This window comes from Jaculus jaculus, chromosome 13 (genome assembly GCF_020740685.1).
Source record: "Jaculus jaculus isolate mJacJac1 chromosome 13, mJacJac1.mat.Y.cur, whole genome shotgun sequence".
Taxonomy (NCBI): Eukaryota; Metazoa; Chordata; class Mammalia; order Rodentia; family Dipodidae; genus Jaculus; species Jaculus jaculus.
In genome coordinates this window covers 71149582-71172823 of record NC_059114.1, presented here as the reverse complement: position 1 = coordinate 71172823, position 23242 = coordinate 71149582, and the positions used below count along the sequence as shown (strand labels likewise).

The window sequence follows — 23242 nt, the reverse complement described above, 5'->3', positions numbered from 1 at the left end:
ATCTCATCCTTTCTTTTAGTAAGTACAAAGTATAAAGCAATGCAAGTAGCAGCTGACAGCAGTTAACCAAACTTCCTTTACAGCACACACAAAGAAAAAACAAGCCGCCAAATGGTTTGTCCAGAGTAAACCTAACCTCACAGAACATAAATTTTGCAATCTCATTTAAAGGTGATGTTCTTTTCTCACAGGAATGACTAGACTGTATTTTCTCCTCTCTTTTATGAAATACTAGAGGTCTCTAACTCATTGCCGTAAGACTTCAAATGTGATATGTAGCAAAAGAATAAATTTTATATATAGCATGTCTTATTATATTATAATAAATATTTTATACTTTGTTATGTTTTAATTTCTAGTAAATATTTTATTTCTTCAAAGAATAAACTTCACTATTAAAAATTTTAAACTCTCCAAAAAAAAGATTAAGGTGCTATTACTTTATATCTATTCATCTTTGTGTCTCTAGTGACACACAAGGTAAGTAACATGTACATTTTACTAAATATTACGCACAAAAAAAATCACTGTAGTAATTCAAAAAGATGTTCAAATCATTCTGCTAAATTGGGCTTCTTTTACAAATAACCTGAGTTGGTAAAAAACTATTCATTCTAGTATTGGCCAGAAGGTAGACATCTATTTTTAGTTAAGACCTATTTTCTCATCATAATCAAATTCCTTACAAAAAGATATGACTTGCAACAAACAAAATCAGTAAACAATCCAAATATTAAGAAAACTATAGAGAATCTACTATATGACTGTTAAAGGGCTGTGGTAGCAGGAAGGTGGATCGTGAAACTCATCTCCAGTCTTCTACTGCTAATTTTTTTTGTTGTGTATTTGCATGTGTGTGGGGGTACACATGTGACATGTGGTGCCTGAGTATACCAGAGGTTGACATCTGTTATCCTCCTGAATAGCTCCACCTCATTGATTAAGACAGGGTCTCTCACTTGACCTCAAGAGGCTTTTGGATTTGGCACGTCGGCGTGGTCAGCTTGCCCAGGGCTCCTGTCCCTGCCCCTGCAGTGCAGAGACCACGTGCGGGCAGCCATGCTTACCCAGCGTTCACTGGGTTCTGGGGTCCAAACCAAGGCCTTCTAACTTAGAGTAAGTGCTTGACAACAAAACCATCTCTTCAGCCCTTCTCTCCCTAATTTATTTACAATCTACAAAAATGAGAAATTAAGTATTAAGTGTTAAAATATAACCTAGAATTAAATAACTCTATATTTTATAGTAACAGGATTTTACAAAAAAGCTGTCGACAAATTAAGCCTAAATTACACTTTGGTACTACGAAACACACTTTATCAGGAATAAAATGTACACTACAATTTTATACTCCAAATGAAAAACTACATTAGATGTGATTTTTCTAGCAATGGCTTTAACCTTTTGTCGTCGTTGTTTAATGAGACTAGGGATTAAACCTGCAGCTTCACACATGCTAAGCACTGCACCGAGCTACATATCCCCACCCCTTAATAATGACGATAATCCTGATGTGTCCTTATCTTTGCCTTAGGCATGGTGGATGTGTCACACTAAACAAGGTACAAAAATGCTTTCTCTGAAGCTTAATAGTATCAAAAATGACAAAAACAAGATGGGAGATAAGAACTATTATTAATTTCTATTAACAATTAATTTAAATGTTCACAATAGCTGAATGTAATGTATGATTGATTCATAATGGGGACCTGGATAAAAACAAGAAAATAAACAAAATCATCTTTAAAGAACACTTCTTTCTCTTTCCTCTTTCTCTTCTCTCCCCCTCTCCCTCACTCCCATTCTTTCCCTCCTCTCTCAGACAATTTTCACTTGTTGCTCAAGCTTTGTCCTCAAATTCTTGGGTACTAGCAATCATCCAGCCTCAGCCTCCTGAGTGGCTGGAAATACAGGTGCTACTGTACCTGGCAGTTTCAATTTCAGTTATCAATTTCATATATATGCCTAGTAAATTACTCTCCTATTCAGCTATGCACAACTATATAATAAAGACACTGGAAAGTCTACAATAAGGCATCTGAGTAACTGTTAGTATCAAATTTCAGCAGCTTTTTTGTTCTTAGAAATTGTCCCTTCAGTGTGTTTCAACATGATAATGGATATGAAATATTTCATTAAATAATTTCTACTATTTATACATGATTCATAAATCTTAACCAAGTTACAGAAGTTAAAAGAAAAAGATCAAAAGTACAAAAATCATAAATCCCATACTCAAGATCACAAATTGAAAAGTACCTGGATGACAGACTCTCCCCAATGAAGACTTCATTTAGTGCTCTCACAGGCAAAAGTTGGGGTCCTGAAGCCTCAGACCCTGAAATAATGGATGAAAAATTCAAGATAGCACCTTCAATTTTAGAAATGTTAAAATAAAAAAGATAAAACATGACAATTTTATGGCTTAATACCATCAGACTCTTATATACAATTAAGATACAAATATCACAAAGTACCCATAATATATAACCTAAAGACATCTCACCTTTTCCAGCAAATTATCTATCTCTCTAAAGTAACCCTTAATTTTTTTTTGTTTGTTTGGTTTGGTTTTCGAGGTAGGGTCTGCTCTAGCCCAGGCTGACCTGGAATTTACTATGTAGTTAACTCACAGTGATCTTCCTACCTCTGCCACCCGAGTGCTGAGATTAAAGGTGTGTGTCTCCAAACCTAGCTCAAAACCTTAATTCTTGAAACAATTAACCATGTTACAATGTATTTATCCAATTCATAAGATCCTTGTCACATACGACTTTTTTTTTTTTTTTTTTAGGTAGGGTCTCACTCAAGTTCAGGCTGACCTGGAATTCACTATGTAGTCTCAGGGTAGCCTTGAACTCATGGAGATCCTCCTATCTCTGCCTCCCAAGTGCTGGGATTAAAGGCATGCGCCACCATGCCCAGCACATATGACTTTTAATTTAGTTTATTTTAATGTTTTTAACATAGTTTTCTTCTTTTATGTGAACTTAACATTCTACCCCCCCTTCCAATTTTCCCTGTTATGTTTTAAAACAGATGGACTTGTTGAAGGTATTTCCAAACTGTCATGGAAGAGAACACATAGAACTGCATCAAATATATTTAATCATCTTGATTCTGCTTACATTTTTCTCTCATGCTATGATTAACAAACATTAACTAATCCTAAATTGTTCCTAACTTGCTTCAATGGGAAATGAAAAGATGGGCTCAGTATTGAGTCATGTGCTATACAAGGCAATGAACTACAAAGTCATAATTTTGTATTTGTAAACACAGACTTGTTAAAACTAGACAGAGACTGCTATAGTATAAAATTCTTTCACATCTTCATAAGTTCCTTTTTATTTCCAGGTCCATCTGCACTGAGTGGACCCTTCTAACTGATTAAGGGCCAATAGAATATGTTCAAAGATGATGAAGAGACATGGCTCCTAAAAATTCCTCCTGAGCCTCCATGCTTGTGTATCCTCCCTGACAAAATAAGAGAGATCGGATGGAAGACTCAACAGCCTAAAAGTTTGGTAGGAGCTGCTACATGGAAGGACCCTGAGCTACCCGGACAGCCCCTGAACAGTGAGAGGAGCTAGAAGTAAATCTGTATTCCATTAAGCCACTGGTATAGCCTCTATTGTTTATCAAACTAATTCACTTCTTGAAGTGAATACAATAGGTTTGCAAATAATTATCAATTTACATTTAAAAGAAAGCAAACAAATCAACCCCACCTTCCACTTTTGAAGGTAAACTGGTAATAAAAATGAATGCTTTATTATCACTTATATACAAATACAACCTAAGTAAGCATAGGTTGTACTATAAAAAAAAAGTCCATTGGTTTCAAGTTATACTGTCTCTTTTGTTCTAAATTATAAAGTTTAATCAGACAGCAAACATGATATGTCTATAACTGCAAACCTGTTCCTGTATTTAAAAATGGAAGCTTTTTAAAAAATTAAAAAATAAATAAATAAATGAAAATGGGAAGCTTTCTAGGAAATGCTCCAACTAAGCTGAAGAGAACTGAAACAGGTATGTAACATGAACCTTGAAACAGCTCTCAATATTTTTTTCTCAGAAAATAAATCAAAACTTAATCCTTCTAGCAAAATCTCCCTAAAGTAGTACCTAGATATAGTAAACTCCTTATTATTGTTAATCACCACAATATTAGTATAATTATAATAGCATGTAAACATGATTATTAAAAAATCTGAAACTGTCCCTTATATATGTAACAATTATCAGCACTACTGCTTCCTCGCTGAAAGTTTTTCCCTCCTGTTCCAACAGGGCTTAGTTTGAGACCTACTGCCGCCAGTTATGCTCAGCATTTTGTGGGTCATTTCAATTCAGACCATTGCCTAAATTTTGAGAAATTGTCTTGCATTTTTATTTTGAACACTTTTTCTGTTCTTTTTGTACCATTAATCAAATCTTGAATATGGAACATTGATTCACTAAGTGTAAATATTTTTCTATATATTATCTCTGATAACTTTCTGTATTGCTCTTAAAATTGTATGACTGTTAATGAAAAGAAGCAATGTACCATCTTTTGAAGATGGTAAGTTGAGTGGTATCTTCTGTTTGAGAGGAATAAAATAAGATTTCCAGCTGTGATTTCAAAATCCTACTTAATAATTACTGAAGATTTTCAAAACTAGTAACAGATATCACACAAATAATTTTAAAAGATTTATAAAATAAAATGATTTTGAAGGAAAATCTTAGAAATATAACATATGAACTCACACTTTAGAAACATGTTAAATTATAAAACTAATTATCACCATGACTAACTCTGAAAACTGTGGGTATAAACATTAGGTACTCTAACAGAGCAGAAACAGCTTACCCAGACAATGAAACATCAGAGGAAAAATATCTTTCTGTAATGGTCCATAAAGATTTCTCATGCAATTTTATTATACTATGCAAGTCTTATGGTTACCAGAAAAGGTGAGAAACTATCACTAAATAAACATCTATAAATTAGCTAAGAGAATTCACTAGTCTTCCTTAATCAACTAGTTTCCTAATGTCATATACAACACTTCTAGAGATATGCTCTACTTCCTACTTTGGATTCTAGTCATAATAAACTTGTATCAAAGTAGTTCACTATACTTTTTAAAAGAGTTATTAGTGGCATTAAAATATAAATTATTAAACATAAATTACTGCCTTGCAAACTTAGAAACCCTAGAAATTAAATATTGCCCACAGTAAGGCTAATGCCCAGCCCACCTACTTTCATCATCCACTCTTTCAATGTTGAAGGCTCTGCTCTGTTGATTCAAGGAGAGCTGCTGTTCGTGCAGGTCCACAGGAACGGGGTTTATGCCAGTCCCTTCAAGATATAACCTGATACGCTGCCTCCATAACCACCTTACAAAAGAAGTTTTGGTTAAAATTGAATATACCAAACCCAAGGATAAGACATTATGATAATTGCATCAAATTAAAAATACATTATTAGCCAAACATGGTGGCGCCTGCCTTTAATCCCAGCACTCAGGAGGCAGAAGTAGGAGGATCAATGTGAGTTCAAGGCCATCCTGAGACTACACAGTGAATTCCAGGTCAGCCTGGGCTAGAAAGAGTGAAAACCTACCACAAAAAAATGCATATTAAAAAGCTAATTATTTTGTGAATAAATTACACCAGAAACATCTAAAACCTACAGGTTCCTACTCAAAGATATATTGGGATATTTACTAGTTTTCTACCCAGTTAGAATGGAATTATCTAATGTGCTGCTTATACAAGTAATTTGAATTAAATTATTTTATCAAGACCTCACTAAGTCTATAAGAACTACACATAAGCATGTGTTTTGATCAACAAAATATATTCAAAAACTAAATTAAAACAGTACCATGTTAAGGTGAATGGATTAGATACAAAATACCCCACAATTTTACAATAGTGACTTTGTAAACAATAAAGGAAAAAGAGATTAAGAAGTAATTAAAACAAGTAATATATGTGACAAACATTAAAACAAAGAGAATCTTATGTCTGGCTAACTATATCTCAGCTTCTCCAACTACCTTGCCTCTTCTTTGATAATATGAAAGAAATTTGTTTTTAAAATTCCATCCCCACTGCTTATGAAAACACTTCATACATAATAGTACCAGTAAGTTCAGCATGGTTGGATTAAGTAACTAACCCTCTACTGCTAAAGTTACAAAAAATATATAAAATCTCAGAATTTGAGCCTTCAATTTTAACAAACAGGTTTAACTACATTTCTACCAAATTGCTGGGAGCATAATGAAGAACACTGATCAAATCTTCTCTTCCTAGTCCCAACAGGTCTAGGAGGAGGTAAGTCACATCTACTTTCAACTCAGCTAGGTGTATTGTTTTTATATTATGTTGCTGAAATAACCATGGAATAAACCAAATTTATCTCCATTTGTTCTGGTTTATAGCAGCATTAGTGACACACACTTATTAAAATAGAAAATAATAACAATAGTAAGAAATTCCTACCTGAACTCACCACGGTAGAACTTCTGCAAGGCTTCTGGGAAGGAATGTGTATATCGCACAGGCAGGCATAAATGACCTTCAGACCTTTATTTAAAATGGAGTGTTTGGGTGATGTAAAGAGGGAAAAAAAGGATACAGAGAAAAAATTCAAAAAAGTTATCATTAAACTATAAAAATCAAATACGTAATTTTTAAAATTTTTACTCTATGTGTGATTTTTTTTGCAACAAACTGTACTTTTTTTACATGAAAATATAATATCCAACTTTATTGAGAAGCACAAATTAAAACATCAAATAATTAACAAACTGTACTTTCGCAAAGAACAAAAACCATCAAACAAATAGTAGCTTACATTCAGCTTTAAATATACAAAGTAATACCCAAGTGTATAGATTATGGTGAAACTAAAAATAATAGCAAGCCTGCTACCCATTACCCTGTAAAGTTATCTAACAGGATCATGTGATGTGCTTGCATCTTACCTTTAATTTAGGTATTAACTGCAAGTAAGCCACTTTAGCATCAAGTTTTCTTGTTTCTAAAATGGTGACAAAACCACCAAGCATGACAGGTTGTTTTGAAGAATCGAACTGTCTGAAAGTATTTTGAATCTCTACTAAAATATCAACTAAGATATCTTTAAACAAAAGATCTAAAAAAAAAAAAACACTTATTCCAATGTAACCCTTCATTTGTTTAAAAAATATATAAGGATGAACTCCTTCAAGCAATTCACAGCTTGCTGCAAAAGACAAATGAAAATGAGTAACTTCAAAAGACAAGATGGTAAGACTCCCTGTCAGCTGCTACAGGATGCATGTCACCTAATGATAGCTCCATCACCAACTTTTTAAAAATATTTTTATTGATTCATTTGAGGGAGAGGAAAAGAGGCAGAGAGAGAGAGAATGGGTATGCCAAGGCCACCAGCTGTTGCAAACAAACTCCAAATGCATGGGTCACTTTGTTATCTGGCTTACATGGGTCCTGGGGAATCGAACCTGAGTCCTTAGGCTTTGTAGGCAAGCACCTTATCCACTAAGCCATTTCTCCAGCCCCATCACCATCTCCAGATGGTGCTGTGGTCTTGAAGAAATGGTGCAGAGTAGGCCTGGCAAAGCAAATCCTGATAACGAATGTAAATTAATGATCAGAGAAAAAAACTTTTTGCCAAATGTGGCTAATTTATCCATCTTAATAGGTCAACAATGAAGTTAAGAAAGGACCTAGGTTTTTTTTAATTTGGGGGACTTGCTTATTCCTTGAGACAGGGTCTCACTATGTTGTCCACACTGGCCTTGAGTTTTCACTTACCTCGCCCTCAGCCTCCTGGGTGCTGGCTGGGATTCCAAGCATGTGCCACCACGCCTGGCCTCTAACTGCTCTAATGTTTATATTCACTAGTACTTTACATGCTGTTAACTACATAAAAAGGCAACAGCACTCATCTGATAGAATACCTCTAGAGGTCAGATGTAAGTCTTCAATACTACGGTCAGAAGGATCACTCATTGATACTCATATATCAGTTTGAGCTTCAGGCATCTGAGGGCTTTGCTTGGACATCTAGATCCATTTCCATCATTGTTTAAGGCTGACACACATGCCAACTATTGGCCAAAGGGCCTCAATCCTCTCCTTGTGAGCCTCTCCCCACAGTGCTACTGGAGTGACCTCACATCCTGACTTTTCACAGAATGAACATTCCAAAGGAACAACACAGAAGCTGCAATATAGCATCTGTAACACAGCCTGGAGTCCTTGGTGAAACAACACATTCTGCTGGCCCCACAGCTGGCCCTGACTGAAAATGGAGGGCGGGGTGGGGAGACACAAAGGTATAAATACTAGGCTGCTATCACGGAGGCTGGCTACTATGGCCCTTTATCACACTTATGATAATAAGCATTCAAATGTTAACTACTTACAAGGCTCAGAAGAGTCTATATAAAATACAGAAGGGACAGATTGAAATGATAAATTTAATTCGTAAGTCCATGTGCATGAGCCATCTTGGAAATTAAATGTTCCAGTCCAAGGAAGGCCCTCAGATGCCCATGGCCATAATGAACCTCTGACTATGACATTAAAAACTCTCCTTTTTCTCTAGTTCTACTTAGAATCAAAGCTTTTAGAAGTTCTTTGTTTCTTGCCTCCAGGCAGATATACTAGGCCTCATATCTTATTTACTCTCAACTTCCCAGTTTCTAATTCCCCACTAGTTTATAATTAAGCCAGCTTTTAAAAAATATATATAACTCAATAAACTGTAAAACATGATCACTAAAGTTAACAACCTCTTACCTTAATGACATTAAAACAGGCTAGTCATAATTTCCAAAACCCACATGCATCAACAGTGAACACTAGCAAAGGTTAATTACTGAATCAATGATCTTAACTACTTAAACTCAGGCATATTTACTCAGATAGGTTGAAGTCCTGTTTGCTAAGATCATCTTATTAGTCTTTCATTTTTCTAATGTGTACTGGCTACTATACATAAAACTCTGTTAGTGATGAAAAATTGAAATATAAGGTCCTATACTCCAAGAATTTTCAGTCTAACAGAAGAAACAAGCAGAAAATAACATATAGGCACAATATGCTATCTATACAAGGAGGTACAGAGAGAGACCAGTCTTGACTAAATAAGAACCACAGCAATACGTTTTTACACCCCATCTTGAAAGACTAGACAAGGAGAAGCAGGAGGGCACTCATGGCAGAAGCACATAGAAGACATGAAAACACATGGGCTTCCTAGAGAACTCACTTACTCCTTCAAATTATGTACTATCTTACATCAGCAAAACCTCTCACCCGAGCCAATACAGCCCTGAATGAATCTCTAACCATGGTTTTAATACATGGTCATGTGGTTAGACTTACACTAAGCCTAGAAAGACTCTAGGCTATTCCTAGAAGGATTTCAATGAAACATTTGTCAACTGAAGATTATATAGTACTTGTGGGTACATGAGGATAGATGAAACTAGAAGAACAGATAAGCAAGAAATGGTAAAAGATCAAATAAATATAATGATCACAGGAAAACCCTAAAATATTTTAATTAAGAAGTTACTACAGGGGCTGGGGAGATTGCTCAGTGGTTAAAGGCACTTGCTTGCAAAGCCTGCAATCCTGGGTTTCAATTCCCCAGTATCTACATAAGGTCTGCACAAAGTGGCACGATGTGTCTGGTGTTCGTTTAAAATGGCAAGAGGGGGCTGGAGAGATGGCTTAGCGGTTAAGCCCTTGCCTGTGAAGCCTAACGACCCCGGTTCGAGGCTCAGTTCCCCAGGTCCCACGTTAGCCAGATGCACAAGGGGGCGCACGCGTCTGGAGTTCGTTTGCAGAGGCTGGAAGCCCTGGCGCGCCCATTCTCTCTCTCTCCCTCTGTCTGTCCTTCTCTCTGTGTCTGTCACTCTCAAATAATAAATAAATAAATAATTTAAAAAAAAATGGCAAGAGGCCCTGACAAGTCCATTCACATTCATTCTCTTTCTTTCCCCCCCTTGCAAATAAATAAAGAAGTGACTACAGTCAGATTTGCAATTTAGAAAGAAGAACCTAAGCTGTGTTAGGGTTTACATGCAAGGGTGGGCCTATGGGGACAGGCCATCTGTTGGCAGGTAGATGGGGGTGTGCCATAGGTTCTGAGCAGAGTCGTTACATGCTATGACTGGACTGATAAGGGTGGAAGCAAGAAGATGCTACAGAGAATGAAGGAGAAAAGAAGACCAAGAATGCAATCTGTGTATTGAAGCAGTCATCAAAAATAACACCCTCAAAAGAAATAAAGACAAAGTAGAGTTGGAGGTAGACAGGAAGAAGAAGATGCCATGAATGCCAGGGAAGCAGAGGAACAGTGAGGGAGCAGCCACACTGAGACCCCCAAGACAAAGACTGAAGCACCTGCTAAATCGGCGCTTCACTGATCTCTAAGGTAAAACGTACTACCCACAAACCAGCAGAGGGCAAGTTCAGCCTTAGCAATAACTCGGAAGCAAGGAAAACACAAGAAACAATGCTCGGGGTTGAAAGAATGAAAAGGGAAAAATCCCCTTCCTACTTTCATGGCTTCTGTTTCTGTTGGTGTGCGGGGTGTGACCACTGAGTTTCGGCAGGTTTCTGGCATGAGCATGCGGGGGGCGGTATTTAGTGGAGCAAGGGCAATCTGTCGGTGGCTACAACACTGAGGAACATGACTTCTCCCCCTGCAACCATGGACTGACAACAACTCCTCTGGCAGAAGTGGAGGCTCTGGGTCTCTCCTCCATCTCTGATGAGCTGCTGACAGGCTTCACCCTATGCAGGTAAGCACAGCTGCCATGAACTCATGAGCACAGTGCCCACGTCATGTCCAAAGACAACATAAAGTAACGGTCTTGAAGAAGACTTTAGCCCCAGGGACCATAAGCAAAGAGGAAAAAAGAGGACAACTGACAGAACAAGATTTTCTTCCCCCCCACCCACCCACTAGGACAAGACTTTCTTAAGTGAGGGAATGGCTGAAGAAGTTCTAATCCAATGACTCCCATTTCCTCTGAAAAGCAAGGAGGGCTTATTCAAGGAAGACTACGGGATGCAAGCTATATACAAAAGCTAAACAGCCACTCTTGAAGTAGTCCCCACAGGGAATGAGAAAGAAGTGCTAATAAGCTCAGGCTTCCGCTATTTTTCCCAGGTGGCTTTTTTCAAAGATGATATGGGAGTACAAAGGATGAGAGTCAGCTTGATCTAAGATTGAATAAAAAACAGTGACTTGAAAATATTTAAGGACCCATCAAGGAAGTAAATGAATGACAACCAAAGAACGAGAACAGAGAGGATCTGAATGCTGGATGTCTAAGGGAGGACTTAGGAGGAGGAGGGAACAGAACTGCTAAGGTAGGAGGTGTACTCTTACAATTTAGATTGTAGAACTGGGAAAATTCCAGATAATTATAAAGTCCAGGAATGGTCCTGGCTGTGAAGAACTGGAATAAAATAAGTTTATCAGTGAAGCTGGAAAAGAGAGGCACAACAATGCTCAGACAAGTCTCCTCACTAGGACAAGGCAGGCCACTCAGAAAGCACAGCACAGGCCTAACCAGGGATGTGCAAGTGTGCCAGAGCCACAGGCGGGAAGGACGAGGAACTCGATCAGCTTGGCCTAGTAATACCAAAGGTTCCCAACAGTCACCAGGTCAACCCCACAAGCCTGAATTTTATCACTGAATTGCTTTTGTACAGCAATTGTCCGAATGTTCATGGCAGCCAGGCACTTAAACAGCATGCACCACAGTAAAATCCTGTGGCAAGAGCCCAGCAATGTGACTGCACTAGAGAAAATAAAGAACAGCTTTCAGAGTTCACGAGTCATCAAAAACAAGCATTAGACAAAGTAGAGCAGAAACGTCTGCATGTGTAACGTACAGGAAACCCACAAACCAGATATAAAATATACGTTTTTCCTTACCGTTCGGGATCAGTGTTTACCCCTATAACTGGTTTAAGTCTGTCCAGTACTTTACTTGCTGCCAGAAGCATGGTGCCATCACCTAATACAGAGGACAGGGCATAACCAGACTTCGGTCACAAAACTAGTTTGAAAACTAACACTTTTAATAATTACACCCCACTAAACTGACTTCCACAACCTACGGCTCTCTCTAATCACCTGCCATATCTTTGTATTGTGCCTGATGATCTAAACCAGGGTTCCAACACTGCCGAGATGGAGCATTTGCCAGGAGGAGGCTTTCCTATACACTGGGTGAATGTGCACTGGCAAAAGACCCTGGCACATTCATACTCACACACATGTCTCCGACTGCCTGCCCCCTCTCCCAAATAAAATTATTTTTAAAAACTGGGCTAGAGAGATGGTTTAGTAGTTAAGGCACTTGCCTGAAAAGCCAGAGGACCCAGGTTTGAGCCTCCAGGACCAACATAAGCCAGATGCACAGAGTGATACATGCATCTGGAGTTTGTGTGGAGGTTCTGGAGGCCCTGGTGTACCCATTCTCTCTCTCTCTCTCTCTCCCTCTTTTTCCATCTCTATCAAATTAATTAATTTTTTATCAAAAAAACCCTTTAACTCTATATACAGAGATAGAATCAACCCCTCACATACTATGGTGGTTCCTTATACTATGTGTCCCCCATAAACTTACATGTTCTGAATACTAGATCCCCAGCTGGTGGCAATTTGGGAATTGGTGTCTCCTGGAGATGGTGCATTGCTGGGGGTGGGCTTATGGGTGTTAAAGCCAGCTTCCCCTTGCCAGCGTTTGGCACAACTCCTGCTGCTGTTGTCCACCTGATGTTGGTCAGGAGGTGATATCCACCCTCTGTTCATGCCATCATTTTCCCTTGCTATCATGGAGCGTCCCCTCAAGTCTGTAAGCCAAAATGAACCCCTTCCTCCCACAGGCTGATCTTGGTTGGGTGTTTCCTGACAGTAACACAAAGCTAATTACAACAAGTATGTCATAAATGTAATTGATCTGTAATAAAACTAATCCTAAAAATTCAAAAATATGTCTTCTAGAAAGACTCTTAAAGTTTCAAAAAAGCTACATTCCAGTGTATGTGGAAACAATATGAATTGAGAGGCAACTCCATATCCCAATATCCCTGACTCTATAAACAATTACCTCCTGCAGCTATGACAGCATCAGCCCATCGAACAGTCTCTTCATCATATTCTCTCCTCTTTACTAGACGGACTTCAATTCCCTCATCCCTGGAGTAAAAAAGTAAAGGGTTATAACAAATTTCCACTGATAACATATGTAAGATGGCTGTGTTTTTTTGAGAGGCAGATTATTACAACAGAGATATAAAACAAATTTATGCTGTAAAAATAAACTTAGGTGTTACTTTGTAAAGTTAACTTCATTATTAATTATAGCAGCCAATTAACTGCAATAAGCCAGGAAACCCAAGACCAAACTAAAAGTTGATAGTTATACAAATCTCCCCTGGTTCTTATGTTTATAGTCTCCAACAAGTAATTTTGATTGGTCAGAATTTTATAAAATTGTCCCAAAATTAACACTTAGACATATATTATAAAACTATTCTAATCTGGGCTGGAAAGACAGCTTAGTGGTTAAGGAATTTGCCTGCAAAGCCAAAGGATCCCAGTTCGATTCTCCAGGGCTCACATACGCCAGATGCACAAGGGGTACATGCATCTGGAGTTCACTTGCGGTGGCTGGAGGCCCTGGTGTGCCCACTCCCTTCCTCCCACCTTTCTGTGCCTCTTTCTCTCTCTCTTTCAAATACATAAATAAAATATATTTTTAAAAAACTAAATCTGAAACAATAGCTAAAATACTTGGTAATTTACATGTTCTTGGACTGATTCTCTTATATTCAATCACAATCTTATTCAATGACTGCCTCCAATTGCAAATTAATTGAAGTTTTCTATAATGGTAAGTTTTAGATACTCTAATAGTACAATGACTACCCATTTAATATACTATTCTATTTTAAGAAATAAAACCTTACACAGACAGTTGAAGCCTACTATTTGCTGAATGAACTCTGCAGAAAAGGTTTTGTTTTTTTTTTTTCCTGGCAATATCAAAAAACTGATAATGCCCACAAAATTTTCAGAGTACAATAAAAAAATTCCTTAGAAAATTATAAAGTCAGGTCCATTAGCCTCAATACTTAAGAACAACAAACCTTACTAAAAATCTACAGATTAGCTACTAGTACAAAAAAAGATTACAAGTCCTGAGTACACAAGCTGACCTAAGACCCTGTCCCACAAACTTACCGTAAACTATCTACTATATGTTCTACATTTTTGGTGTGAATGTGATGTCGCTCAAGCAGTCCACTGTAGCTAGAGCCTTTCAATGCAAGCTGTATGAAAATAAAAGAAATATTGTTTTACTCGGTGAAATACTATAATACTATGTCACTATAAAGGCACATGCAAAGTACAGTTTTTGAAGGTATTTAATAACCACCTGTGAAACCTACAACTTCAAACTGAACTAGAAACCCTAATTTCATAAAGCTATATGATCTTTTTTTGGCTGGGGGGTTGCGTTTTGAGGTAGGGTCTCTCTCTCTCTCTAACCCAGGGTGTTCTGGAATTCACTCTTTCACCCCAGGCAGGCCTCAAACTCATAGCAATCCTCCTACCTCTGCCACCCAAGAGCTGGGACTAAATGTATACATCATCACACCTGGCTACAATTTAATCTTAATATCAAAGATAGCATGGAGTTTTCTGAATCAGGTACTCAGCACCATCTCAAAGCTGTTCTCGATTTATGAACTCTATTTAGAACTTACCCTACATAATCAACACAAAGGCCTAATTAGCACCCTGAGAGTTGAGAGTTTTCAGACATATGGGCATATATTCCTTTTTTGCTTTCTTTGATCATTTTGAAGCAGGGTCTCACTCCAGCCCAAAGTGACCTAGACCTCACTCTATAGCCACAAGCTGGCCTTGAACTCACAGCAATCCTCCTACTTCAGCTTCCCGAGTGAACTAAAGGCTTGTGCTCCCATGCCTGACTAGACATATATTCTTCAAGAATTATTTCTCCTAGTTGAATGGAATAATATCTTAATATCTATCTTATCATTAATACTCTCCTTTTCAAGTTTAAATAATCCAAAAGAAATAAAATGTAAGTATTTGCCCAATATAGTCTTAATATATGAAATCATTACTTATTAAATTACAGAGGAAAACTAATGACTAAAAAGAGGTTTCAGGGCTGGAGATGTCTCAGCAGTTAAGGTGCTTGTTCGCAAAGCCTGATGATCCCAGTTTGATTCCCCAGGACCTACATAAAGCCAGATGTCCAAAGTGGCACATGCGTCTACAGTTTCTTTGCAGCCTCCTTTGGTGGCTCTGGCATGCCCATTCTCTATCTGTCTCTCTCCTGTCTTGTCTCTGTCTGCTTGAGTCAGGGTTTAATGTAGCCCAGGCTGTCCTCATACTTGCAAATCTTCTCACCTCAACAAGTGCTAGTATTATAGTCATGTGCCACCATGTCTGGCTCGTATTTCACATTGTAAGAAGGTTACAAAGGTAGCTTTAACACAGGTGATACATATTTAAAGAAAAATAAAATCAAGTGTAATCTTATGACTAAGAATAACTGTACCGGGCCGGGCATGGCAGCACACGCCTTTAATCCCGGCACTCGGGAGACAGAGGTAGGGCAGCCATGAGTTTGAGACTACATAGTTAATTCCTTAATTCCAGACCAGAGTGAGACCCTACCTCGAAAAAAAAAAAAGAAAAGAAAGAAAGAAAAACTGTCCTACTACTTTGGTTTCTATCTTCTCAATTTTCTGTTTATAAATACTGGGTTAACTTTAAAGTATGTTTGCCTTCCTCTATCATCTGAAAAAGACAAGCGTGTTCCCCAAAGAAGAGCTGAGGAGACATTTATCTACTGTGACAATAACCAGGCATTAAATCAGATCAGACAGCTTGTGCAACAGTTTAATTCCTGCCCATGAGCTTCATTCCATTTAGAACAAGGCAATGTCAAGGCTTTTTAAAAGGACAACAGTGACCAAGGTACTTACCAGATAAGCCTTCATTTACTTTAATCAACACAAGTTTGAAAAGTATTCAACAGGGCAGAATTTATTGTTATGGATGATCATAATACTAACATTCAAGCTGCTGCCTTCATTAATCCACCACAGATAACTGATACTACACTAACCAACTCTTGAGTATGAATCCAAAAGCCTCTTTTCTTTACTCCTTCCTCTGTGATGCCCAGTTTCTGGCTTCAGAAGAAATCTGTATACTGATGTTGAGGATCCTCCAATGTCATCCCATTTCAGTATTAGTTGAGCTCAGTCAAATATACTACAGGACATTAAAATGGTCACGAAAGCTTAATCCCAGCACCTGGGAGCAGAGGTAGGAGGATCACTGTGCATTTAAGACCAGCCTAGGACTACAGACAGAGCTCCTGGACAGCCTGGGGTAGAGTGAGACTCTACCTCAAAAAAACAAACAAACAAACAAAAAAACAATAAAAATAAAAAATTTCAAGGAAAATAAGAACCATTTCAAATACGCAGCAAATCTATTACAAGAATTTCATCAAACTCATAATTTCTGACTTGCCTGTTTACTCTTAAACAAAAGGTAGCTGGTCTTCAGATTTCAATATCCTATTCAAATTTTTTATCTTGCATTTTATTTTTTGGTTTTAAATATGTGGAACGAATATCTATTCATTGAAGAAATAGAGATTTAACTTGGGAAAAGTATGTGTATCTAAAACAAATCTATACACACATTTCAATATAAACAAGTGTTTCTCCTACAAAAACTGCCCAAACCCAAAACCTCTTCCTCCACATGTCCTTGTGGCTAAATCCCAACACGAAATTCAGGGGACAGACTGACCATACTTTTAGCTCAGATCGATAATGATACTATTTTCTAATAGTCTACAATATTTTTATTAAATTACAACCAACATTTTTACTCAGTCCAATCTGGATTTATCGCAAAGACACATTTTTAAAACATGTTTTATCAGTTAGTTAAGTATTACTATTTTTTACTCTATGCAATTTTTAAAAAGCTCATTAAGAAATATCCTTTTAAAAAGGTTACCATTTAGTTGTCTTCAGCAAAAAAAAAAAAAAAAAAAAAAATTACTGAACTCTGATGAGAATGTGCAGATTTGGGGGCTCACTGATTACTCATGAAAAAAATATTCTACTTAGGTTTGCAACTTGCTTAATTGTAGGAAAACCACAAACAATATAATTATCCAAAACTGGTACACCTCAATCACAGCAATTAAAATGAATATGTATCAATACAGTTAAGTTTCAAAACAATAATATGTACAGAACTTTAAAGAACAGGCAACAGGAACATATTCTATAAATTGTGTAATTGATAAAAAAAAAAAAACCTTTTAAGGATACATAAAGTTATGTTACACCTATTTTGGCTACAGTCACATTAGTAAATAAATTATGCAAGGGGAGGTGGGAGCAAAAAAAGCTAGATGGATAGACAGGACTTTAGTTCTAACATTTTTTCTTTTTTAAAAAATCCAGGGCCTGGGGAAATGGCTTAGTGGTTAAGGCAATGCATGCAAAGCCAAAGGACCTGGTTCGATTCCCTAGGACCCATGTAAGCCAGATGCACAAGGGTGCAGTGGCTGGAGGCCCTAGAGCGCTCTTTCTCTCTATCTGCTTCTTCCCCTCTCTCTCTCTCTCTCTCTCTCTCTCTCTCTCTCTCTGTCTCAAATAAATAAATAAATTAAATATTTTTAAAAAATAAAAAATAAATCCAAAGCAAATATGGAATGATATTAACATCTGCTAAATTTACATAGCTAAATACACAAGTTATCTTGTTAGTTCCTGAAACTTTTTAATAGACTTGAACTCTCTCATAATTAAACATCAAAAACATCACTAAAACAAATTTTGCAGTTATAAGAAAACCAAACTTCTTTTACTCTATCTCTGTCCTTTCCAAGCATTTTCTCCTGTGTACTCCTGTGTATGTTCTCCTGCGGCCACTTGTGAAATACATCATCATCTAACGTACATTTGCCACACACTGCAGACTGTCTGGGGCTGTGATTCCCTAAACCTAGCAAGACGGGATGCCCAGCAGCTGGTGATGCTCCGTCAGCGACCTGGTGAGCACCGAAAGGTGAGGCTTCCACTGGACATGGTGGCTCGTGCCCGTAATCCCAACTCTAAGGGGGCTGAGGCAGGAGGATCACTGCAAGCGCAAGGCAAAACTAGGCTACACAAGTTCCAGGATGCATCAAAACAAATTAGTAAATCAACTGACAAACATTTTGGACGCTGGTGACACTATACAATGGCACCATGTGAGGTGTTTTGTTTTTTTTTTAACTTTCTCTATTACAATAATACTTCATCAAACAAAGGCAATGCTTCAGAACAGCTTCCTCAAAACAATTCATTTTAAAAATCACAACATGAAGCTGGGGGCTGTAAGCTTAGTCACACAGCACTTGCTTGTCATGCTCAAGGCCTTGAGTTTTATCTCTAGCACTGCAGAACTAATTACAACCAACACACAAAGTTAAATACAACAAATGTTCAGTGCACGTCAGTGATGCTTCTTAGCAGAGCAACTCACTTTTGAGTAATCAAATCAGTGAAGGCTCAAGTATGTAATTATACCAACTTTCAGTTAGAAAGACGAGAGCTTGAATGCAAATATGTTACAAAAGTTAGTCTAATTTCCCACACAATTGCCACCTTGAGGCTTATTATTAAAAAAAAATGAAATTTAACTTTCTAAGTCATGAAATAATAACTGCCACACTTGCTAACATGCTTGAGTCATCTTTCTGTTACACACTATAAAGTTTACCAATAGTGAAAAAAAGAAACTTACACTTTCCTAGACGCTAACATGCACTCTGGGCCCTTGCCCTAAAGGCTGCATTCCTTACACCAGAGACCTGCTCATCCTTATGTGCTGCCGCTCTAATCACAACAGCTAGGAACTAGAATCAGCCCAGATGCCCATCAACTGATGAATGGATACTGACGATGTGGTACACATACATAATAGATTTCTGCTCAGCAGCAAGGAAAAATGAAGTGATGAATTTTGCACATAAATGGATGGAGTTGGAAAAAAAATCATTGTAAGAGAAGTCATGCAGTTACAGAAAGCCAAACATCAGATGTACTCTCTCATCCATGGCTCCTAACTGGGATCAACTGCAGATGAGTGCCAACGGTAGTAAGTACCAGGATCGTGCACATAAAACTAAAATGAGACAAGAGAGAATAAACAGGGACAGAGAAGAGGAAGGTTTCCTGACAGGTTAGAGGAGGGACAGAGTATCAAGGATGGGAAGGGCAGGGCTATAAAGCATGGGGAGGGAATTTCACAAAAGTTAAGACACTATGAATCAGATCCAAAGAAACCTTCATCCTCCCTAGCATTCTACAAGACATAACCACCAATAAAGAGGGAGGCAGAACTTCTGTCTGGACAGAAGGGGTAAAAAGCTTAACCTTAAAACCATGGACTCTGGCCAGTAAATCTCAAGCCCAGAAATGGGTTGCCCCCCACAGCAGGCAGTTGGCTAGGGAGACTCCTGAGGTCCCCAAACAATATGGGCCATTGCTGAAACATTTGATTACCTGCCAGAGTTAAAAAGTAAGACCCTATTGCTGAAGACAACACAGGCTGCTTTCACAGGACTTCAGAATATCAAGCTAGAACTGAAAGGGAACCTTCATAGTGCTGGAAAGGCCTATGGGAACCCCTAGAGGACAATGGCCACCACAACATGAATAAACAGGGGACCCTGAAAACTATGAAATCAACTAGCTAGACAAGAGAACACACTTGTGCAATAGTGGCACACAGCCTCTGTGAGTAACCAACTGTTTCTCTGGTTGGACACGAGGTCCGCTTAGTGGGAGACAACTCATATCTGGTACTGGAAAACAAGTCAGAATCCCATGGTAAGGAAAATCAGACTTCAGAGAGTAGGACTCACTGCTCTCTGGAGAAGAAGTGTGGGCTTGCACATCAAAACACCCCTCTCAAATATCTCTGCATACCCCCTTTAACCCAAGCTGGTCTCACTCTGGGAGAATCTGCTTCATTTTACAGATGGCAGAGGAAATGCAGGAAAACAAACAGTTATTGAAAAGAAGATAACTGACTGCCCACCACGAGATATGCCACTTCTAACACATCTGTCAAGGCTCAGGATAAACTGTAAAGGAAACTGTGCCATAAATATCGCTCCTTCTACTAGCCTAATAACCAATTCCAGGGCGATAGTGACAAATATGACGATCAATCAAAACCTATTAAGGCAGAAATCCAAAGGCACAGAGAACTCAAAACTAAATCAGCCTGCCAACAGGCCTGCCATGGCTCAGAGAATATTGCAGAAGAGGGATGGAAAGATTTTAAAAGCCACAGAGTAGGTAAGACTATCCTGAAGCACAGTCTCCCCCCCCCCCCCAACTATCTCACAGGGACTGACTAAGGCCTCCATGACCCCACAGTACATACTGTAACTCCACTGAGGAGAGCCCAAAGAGTAATGAAAGCAGGGGCAAGGGGGTAAAAAAGTATAACCTGTTTTTAAAATATATAGAGAGAATGTGAAAAAAATCATAGGGACTTTTAAAGTTGGACTGGAGGCATTTTACCTCATGGATGTATATCAGTTTATGTGGACCAGGGGCATAATGTGGTTTGAATAAGATATCCTCCATAAAGCCATGTGCTTTGAATGCCTGATTCCTAGCTGGTGGCATTTTGGCGGGGGTTGAGCCTTGCTGGAAGTGGTGTGTTGCTGGGAGTGGGCTTAGGGATGTTATATCCTTGCTAGAACTTGGCTCACCTCTTCCTGCTGCTTCCACCTGCTATGACGGAGATGTCATACAGGCCTCTGCTCATGCCAAGTTTTCCCCCATCATCATGAAGCTTCCTGTCAAGATTGTAGCCCCTCCCCCCCAAAACAAACTTCCCATAAGTTGATTTTGCTTTTGATCAGGTACTGTGTCCCAGTAACAAAAGGTATTCTTCATAATATTTAAAATGACCTTTGTAAGCTGAGACACAACAAGGGTATAAAGAACACCTGAGAAAGTTAAGACTGAGCCTAACCTCAGAGGAACTTGCTCATGGATGGAGAAAAGCATACATAAGCAACCTGGACTGCAAAGGCAAAGATGCTGAGAGATGCCAATTAAATCTATCACTGAGTTAGAAAAGACTCGAGTTTTGATAACCTATGAAAAACCAGGCACTCTCATAAATTGTTGGTACAAATAAGCATGTGTAGTGGGTGTCTTTTTGTTCATGTGACAAAATGTCTAGCAAAGGCAACTTAGGAGGGTTTATTCTGGCCAAAGGTTGGGGGCTACAAGGCAACATGGCAAGGAAGGTATGGTGGTGGAAGTGTAAGGCAGTGGTTGGTTCCATGTGTCCAAAATCAAGAGAGAGAGAAAATGTAGAGGTGGCACTTGCCCGAAAAGCCTAACAACTTATGTTCAATTCTCGAGTGCCCATGTAAAGCCAGATGCACAAAGCAGTGCATCCATCTGGAGTTCATTTGCAGTGGCTACAGGCCTTGCTACATCCATTCGCTCTCACTCACTCACTCCCCCCCCCTTTGCAAATAAATTTTTTTTAAAAATTAACATGATGCTGTTATCAATTAGCTCCCTTCTTCCCCCTTTTTATTCAGTCTGAGACCCCAGTTCATGAGATGGTGACACCCATATTAAGGATGAGTCTTTGTTCTTCAGTTAAACAATTCAGGGTAAAACTCCCTCACAAGACATGCCCAGAGGTCTATCTCCTAGTGATTCCAAATCCAGTAAAGTTCACAATAAGACTGTCTATCCCAAGTTCATCCCTTGTCAACATGATATTAAAACATAACATTGTTCCATCCCTGAACATCAAAGGCTTGTGGCCATCTCATAATACAAAATCATTTTGAACATCTCTGAAAGTACCCAAAGTCTTAACAGTCCTAACACTGTTCAGAAGTCCAAAGTGCTTTCTGAGACTTAAGGAAAACTCTTAACCATAAGCCTCTATTCAAGCAAAAAAAAAAAAAAAAAAAAAAAAGTTACATTTTTTTCCAATACAGAATAGCACAGAACATGCATGCCCATTCTGAAAGGGAAAAATTGGGTAGAGCAAGGAAAGACCAAGTCAAAACAAGACCAAAGCCCAATAAGGCAAACATGTCCAATACCTGGTGCATGTGATGACATCATCTAGGCTCTAACAGGCCTGGAAAGCCCTGCCCCTCAGTTCTATTGCCCTCAGCACTGGCAGCCTCTCTCTTGGACTGGCCCATTTTTATGCCTTCAGCTTTTTTTGGCAGATGTCCCATTGCCCTGGTATCTCCAACATCATCGAGCCTTCAATGCATCTGGGTGTTACCTTCGAAGCTTCACACAATAACTTCTCAGGGCCGCCCTGCAAGGCATCTGACTCTGCTATACATTTCATGACCTGAGCAGCTTTCTCAACATTGGTGTAAGCCTCCATGACCGCCTCACTTACAGATTTTAAATGCATGCAAAACCAGCATCATATGTACAACTGGCAAGTTCTGATGCCCGCTCACGGTACAACATGGCCCCTGCTATAATATCTGTCATGACCTATGTATATCTTGGTAGCCAAAGCTAGGAAACCACTTCCCTAGGCAGTTATTTTCCAACACAGAACTCCTTAAGTGGCATTCAGTTCAGTCTTTCTCCTTTCAAATAAATTTACATTTTTACAAATGAGCCTTTGACAGGTGGAGTCATGCCCTCAAGACACAGCTTTTCCACAACTGATTTTCTACTGCCAAGTGGGACTTTTCTCCTTAATTGTACTAGTGTCCTTCACTACAGCTGCTTTCTCAACAAACCTTTCTTTTTCCTTATTTTTTAAATCTTAGGCCCTCTTCTTGCTAATCTGCACATTTTTCATCTTGCTTCTCTGTGGATCTAACAGCAATGAGCAATAACCATGTCACAGCTTAAATGCTGTATTTTAAAATTTCTTCTCTCAAACATCGTAATTCAGCTTTCCTTGTTTTGAAGGCACAAGGTGAATGCAGTCAGATTGTTTAGCTTCCAGCTCACCTCTAGCCCACTTCCCAGTCAAGTTCACAATAGCAATTAACCATCATTACCGGTACAATCTCTTAGAAAGGCAACTTGGCAAGCACTCCTAAAA

General features: G+C 38.5%; 1 protein-coding gene across 6 annotated transcripts in view; it reads right to left on the bottom strand.

The window, feature by feature from the left end:
- Nadk2 (NAD kinase 2, mitochondrial) overlaps nt 1-23242 on the bottom strand; it is a 45479-nt gene that overhangs the window by 16917 nt on the left and 5320 nt on the right. For all 6 annotated transcript variants that reach the window (XM_045132898.1, XM_004652596.2, XM_045132895.1 and 3 more), the window contains exons 2-7: nt 14291-14379; nt 13155-13243; nt 11975-12056; nt 6508-6591; nt 5258-5394; nt 2260-2338 (exon numbers count right to left, since the gene is read on the bottom strand). In XM_045132898.1, the coding sequence (XP_044988833.1) occupies nt 2260-2338; nt 5258-5394; nt 6508-6591; nt 11975-12045 (371 nt within the window). In that variant the 5' untranslated portion in view covers nt 12046-12056; nt 13155-13243; nt 14291-14379. The remainder of the gene's footprint in view (nt 1-2259; nt 2339-5257; nt 5395-6507; nt 6592-11974; nt 12057-13154; nt 13244-14290; nt 14380-23242) is intronic.